At 46.6% G+C, this 6,117-nt stretch overlaps 1 protein-coding gene across 1 annotated transcript; it reads left to right on the top strand.

The window, feature by feature from the left end:
• Window positions 1-271: 271 nt before the first annotated feature.
• On the top strand, window positions 272-1,868 carry LOC137431224 (THAP domain-containing protein 5-like). The gene is made up of 4 exons (XM_078771538.1): window positions 272-786; window positions 946-1,150; window positions 1,364-1,495; window positions 1,671-1,868. The coding sequence occupies exons 1-4, from the start codon at window positions 716-718 to the stop codon at window positions 1,866-1,868; spliced, it is 606 nt and encodes a 201-aa protein (XP_078627664.1). The 5' UTR covers window positions 272-715.
• Window positions 1,869-6,117: the final 4,249 nt, after the last annotated feature.

Here is a 6,117-nt window from a genome sequence, read left to right as displayed (position 1 = left end):
TTTAAATAGGTTTATTTGAAATCTTTAATTTTTCCACAATATAATTTACTTGCCATTTATCATTTGATGATTACGAGACACTCATAGATATATATACTGTATATAGATTGGCAGTGGGTCACGACAGGGCGAGATTTCCGGCCGCCATCTTGCCACAGGAAAGCTTTCAAGTTGCCATCTGTGGAATGCACTCGCGTCATCGTCATTTGCAAGTTATTGTTGATTAAATTGACTACAACTGGCGAACAAAGTATCAGGTTAGTGTCGTACATTGGATTAAAACACATTCAGTTGCCAGACTCTGATAATGTTGTAACTTTGGTGGTATTTAACGCATCGTCTGCCTGTCTACACTAACACTGGTTCATAGTAGAATGTTAATTCTCTTAAATGTTCTGTCCATGAGGTACATGTACCTCCAAAATGCAGCTCTCATAAATCATTGAATAAAGATAGAAGATTCTGGGGCACATTTGGGACTATCCATGACTCATGAGGAAACTTGGCCATGTTCAGGAATTCTCATGGGGTTAGAATTCTCGACCGAGATCTTCAACACCAAGGGGTTGACTTATCCTGTATTCAATATTATTGCCAAGCAGTCAAAGGTAGGCCTATTATATTTATATGAGCATTATAAATATAAGCATTAACTTTTACATTGTGCTTGTTCTTTCTTCAAATATAGGAGGGAGTAGCCTAGGCTACAGTTAAGATGCCCAGGCAGTGTGCACATGCAAGATGCCGAAATATACAGAGGAAGGGGAATGGTCTGACATTTCATCTGTAAGTTGAATACCACAATATCTCTTCTAAATATATGACATGTATATCTCTTATTTGTGTTTACAGGGTAGTAGACCTAATAAAATCTGCAGGTTTGAGGTCTGCTTTCCATGCAGCTCAATCAGATTGAATTTAAACAATTAGCTATCTTATTTTCAGCTTCCCCACCAGTGAAGGGCATGAAGAAAGAAGAAGGAAATGGTGTATTCAGATGAAACGGGTAGAGGGGTGGAAGCCAAAGCCCTGGGATGTCGTGTGCAGCCAACACTTTTTACCTGTGGACTTCGATCTTACAGGCCAAACCAAAAGACTACGTCATGATGCAGTCCCATCAAAGTTTGACTTACCAGAGCACTTGCAAAAAGTATGTTTGTGTTGTTTGTGATCTTTTCTAAACGAACTAAAACCTTCATACTTTAATATTTGGACAGTGTGTAAAATGTGTGGGAACTATATGTAATAGTACGTGGCGGCGGACTCTTTTTTGACTCTAACTTTAAGACAGATAAAGTAACTGCATGTTTTATTCTGTGGTATACTTTACATTGACAATATGTGGCTGATGTTTGCTTTTCAGCATGAGAAGAAACGTCAAACGCAAACTTCAAAGAGGGCATTGGAGGAGCGCCAGGACGACCATCAGGCTCACATGCATGAATCCAATACTAAAAGCCTTGACAGTGGACATGTACATTCAAGTATACCTGATGTATGTATATTGGAATTAGTAGCTTAAAATGCTAGCATTGATTGATTTTTATATAGAAATTAGTCACGTACTACAGGTAATTTACATAGTCCTAGTGAAAAATCATCTTTTTTTTGGGGCATATTTGTCTGGTGATATTCTGCTCATGCATATTATTTGTGCTGTGATGTTGTAGTTCCATAGCTATGCAGCGCCCGACGAAGCTGTGGGAAAAGTCAAGTTGAGGAGGACAGAGGATCGAGTGGCTGACTTAGAGCTGCAGCTGAAAAACACAAAGGCCAGAGAGAAAAGATGTAAGAGCACGTTATCATCCATAGAGGATGAGTTGAAGGAACACAACCTCATGACAGCAGAACTAGAAGAAAAGCTCTAGGCGTACCGTGGTAGGACTTATTCATCGTATTTCTCCATTAATATTTGCACAGGAAACCAACAAATGCTTGGTAGAGATTTGGCCACAGCTGCTGGTATTTTGTGTGGGTGTCTGCATAAGTTTTCTGTTCATATCCCTTCAACTTTGCTTGGGAGAGCAGTTTTCGTTGGTGTTGCGAAGATTGCACCGTCGTTAACTAGTGTGATGTGCTGGTCTGCTGTTGCTGTGAGGCAGAGTTCAAACCGCAAGGAAAGTGTGGTGCATATAATGTAAGCCTATATATTTATTGCTATTTTCAACGCAAAAGTGGACAAGTACAAATGTTAAAGAAAGCAGTTAAATTCAATGATGACAGATCCACATTGTGCTTGTAAGTGACAACCTTCAACTCCTGCAAATAGCAAGTCAAACAATGAACGCCTTGACACTGTTACAATAATTAATATGTGAACATATTGTTCTCACACTGGGGCAAATAGTCCCAGACCCCTCGCTCAGTATAAGGTACTGTATTGTACAATATGATGAATTAATCCTTGTCCATGTATTTAAATGGTCTGTTTATTAGTCCCAAAATGGCTTCAGCTGCGGCTTTGGAGCATTGCAGTCTGGGTTTGAGATCATTATATTAATCCGTACACCAAGATTCATTTTCTGGTGATGTTTCGCTCAATTCTTTATCTTCCATGTTGTCGATATGTTTGTTGCCAGGACCAATATGCATGACTTTGCATTTATCCTTGTTGAATGGTCAACAAATCGCTGAACAAACAACAGGCCATATCCACAGGCTGATATAGAGTACCATCGCGAATCCTGAAACAAGAGCTGTCAGTGCCAGTCACGTCTTCCTTTTCCTCTCTCGAGCCCGTTACAAGAGTCTCCAAACATCTTCTGACTTCCCACTCCTTTCAAAATATAATTACAGCAAAGGCCTAAAGCACATTGTGATATTTGAAGCCTGGTCGACGTCAGACTTCATTAAGACGTGGCACCTACCACTGGCTACCAGCAGCGCAGATTGATGACAACGCCCAGTTATCCTGTGGCAAGATGGCGGACGCAAATCTCGCTCGGCCGCTTGCGATTGGCCGGCAACTGCCAATCTATATATATATTGTTGCGGATATGGGACTTGGCCTCAATATCCGCTTGTAAATACTCCCCTATTTCCCCAATACTCCCCAACTATCCCCAACCCCCCATTCCCTAGTCCCATTGCCTGTAAATAACACTCTGTAGAACCGACCTTCCCCTTTTTCCCCCATTAAATGTCGTGCCCAGGTCCACCGCATCTCACGTAGACAACTATAGGACATCTTGCTAGTTATTCTTAGTCTATGTCAGTTAAGGACTCGTTTCCATTAATTCTGACTCTTCGTTGCACCAGAATGTGATTATATGGCACCAGTAGTGAGTTTAGGACCTTCCCATACCTCCTCCCATCTTCTTCCCCAAACAACAACTACAACAACTACAACAACGGCGCGGCGCGGGGGAGTGTGCGTCCTCACACCGGCTCGGTTAGCCGCCATTGACCATGCGCTCCGACGGGGTTACCACGAAGGGGCTCCCTGTCAGCCCCTCGTCAAGGGCGGAGCCGGTAACCCCCCCGCACGCACCCAATGAGAAGCAACGGACCGATTCCATCTGGGGCGGAGCTAACTAGCCGAGGGCGTGTCACTCCCCGCCGGATATACGCGGCCACTTACCGGACGTGACGTGAGATGCGCCCCCAGCTTGAAGAAGAGCCAGTCACCACCTCCGAGCGCTGAGTGAGACCTACTGCATCTCTGGACCGGACCGGGTCGATTCTGTCCTTGAGCCAAGAGTGCACCTTGAGCCATCGACTGCCCGCTTTCCTTGCCATCAATCCCCGTGTGAGTCAGTTTTTGTCCCGTTTATCTGTCGTCTGTCGGGGCTAATATAAGAGTGTGTCTAAGTGCCTGCCTTTCTATGCTGTCCCTCTTGTCGTTGTAATCTGACCTTCCGCCCTAATATAACCTCCTCCGGAGGTCTTGAGAACCGTATCCCTGGTGTCGTGTCATTTTAATCCCAGCCGTTGTGTCCTTTTCCTTCATTGATTTAGCGTAGCGCGACTCGGCAATGTTCGAGTATAATCGGGTAACTTGTGCGGACACGGCGGCCATTCCGCTCGGCCCACCCTAACATCAAAGTCGTGTCTGTAACAATTGGTGTCAGGAGTGTCGGATTCGGACCTGGGACTAAATTTGTTAGGCCCAAATTTTGGGAAGTAGAATTCGATCCGGAGCGCGTTTACGCGCTCGAAATTATAAAGGCGAAATTTGATTGTGTTTTTACAAAATATAAAAACCCGAATTTTGAAAGTCGCGCTATGGCGGATCAAGACAGCTGGGGTCCGGTAGAGGAGAGTGAGGCAGGGTCGGTCCAGGACCAAATTGAGGGACGCGAGGAGAGCGAAGCAGCGAGGGTAGCAGACGCACAAATTAGCGTCGTTGCGCCCGACATGGCGGGTGCGCAAAATGGCGCCTCGCTGGTCACCGCGCCCGCGACCGTGGCAGCGCCCCTGGTGGATTCGAACCTTTTCCTCCTGCAAATGAGGGCCCTTATGGAACAAATGGGTGAGCAATTGGGAGACCAAATTAGAGGTTTGAAAAGCAGTATGGGACAAATGGGGAACCGGATGGATGCTCAGGGTGAGCAATTGGGGGTAATGAGGGACGAAGCGAGGGGTACCGGTGAGGGGTTAGACAATAATTTTAAGGGTTTAGACAAGAAATTTGGGAAGTTAGACGACAAATTTGAGGGGTTAGACAACGGGATAAAAGAGGTGAGAAATGGGTTAATGGGGGTAGAAAACAGAATGGCCGCTCAAGAGAATCAAATGGAAGGGATGCAAAAGGGGTTAGAGGGGGTAGAGAATAGAATGGCTGCCCAGGAGAATCAGATAGAGGGAGTGAAAAATGGGTTAGAGGGGTTAGAAAACAGGATGGAAGGCAAATTGAGGGACATGAGGGACCAAGCGGAAAGGGAAGTTAACCAAATGGGGCAGCAGATAGAGGGGGTCAGAATGGGGGTAGAAACCAAACTGGATGCTCACAGGGAGGAAATGGAGCAGATGAGGGTGGCATCTGGGCAGGAGATGCAAGTGATGGGAGAGGAGATCAGAAGAGGAGTGAGTGAGGAGGTCGGAGGAGTGCGCGAGGAGGTGAGGCACTGTAAGGAGCACATGGAGAAGGAGGTGAGAAAGGGGACTGTAAAGTTACAAGGGGGCATAGAGGACCTGACGCAGGAGGTGGAGCAGCTGACGGTGGGACAGACGGAGTTAGTGGAGCAGGTTCAAAGGAACACTGCGGTATTAGGAGGTTTAAAAGCGACACAGAAAGAACTAAAAGATGACTTGGTAGCGACGAAGAGGGAATGTCAGATGGTACGTGAGGGACTGACAACGAGGCTGGACGAGGTGATAGAGGTAATGGAGACGAAGGACCGGCAGGTGAGGACGCACATGGAAACGGTCAAGGTAGCCTTGGAGGACGAGCTTGAGGAGACGTACCGGGGAATAAAAGAGGTGAAGCAGAAATTAGAAGAAGTGGAAGAAGGGGTGAGCGAAATTAAGAAGCGACGGAGAGGGGATAACAAAGAGATAAAAGAGGAAGTAAAAGAATTGGTCCAAAGTCTGTGTTTGGATCGTGATGATGTGCTCATTAACCGGATGAGGGATTCGCAGGTGATGGAGGAGAAGCGAAGAGGAAGAGGACCCGGTGTAAGTGGTGACCAATATGGTCGTGCGTATGATGCGCCAGGGGATTTAAGAAGCTTGGGGGTCGAGATAGACCCGGGTGTTCGTGAGAGGCCGTTGGTGAAGTGTGCGACAGGTCTGGTGTGCGAAAAAGGAGGTGTGCGAAAAAGTCCGACTCTGGGGTGTGTGAGGAAAAAGTGCGTGCCAAGGAGTGAGGGTGCTGGCGAGAATGAGTCGGTCGTAGCGCGTGTGCGAGGGAGCACATGGAAGCGCGGTGTGGTAAGTGTTACAGAGAGTGTGACGGGAGAGTGTGCGTGAGAAAGGTGTGTGACGGACAGGTGTGTGACGGACAGGTGCATGAGGAAAGAGTGCGCTGTCAAGAGTAAGAGTGAGTGCGCTGTCAAGAATGGAGGTGAGAGTAGTGAGAGTGACAAGGAGCGTGAGTTGGTTGTGACAGGTGAGAAAGGATGCACACCTGGAATGGTAGAGCGTGAGTGGGAATGCACGCTGGAGTTGGTAGTGAGG

This window comes from Myxine glutinosa, chromosome 1, assembly GCF_964187855.1.
Source record: "Myxine glutinosa chromosome 1, kmMyxGlut1.1, whole genome shotgun sequence".
NCBI classification, from domain to species: Eukaryota; Metazoa; Chordata; class Myxini; order Myxiniformes; family Myxinidae; genus Myxine; species Myxine glutinosa.
This window is presented reverse-complemented; position numbering and strand designations above follow the sequence as displayed.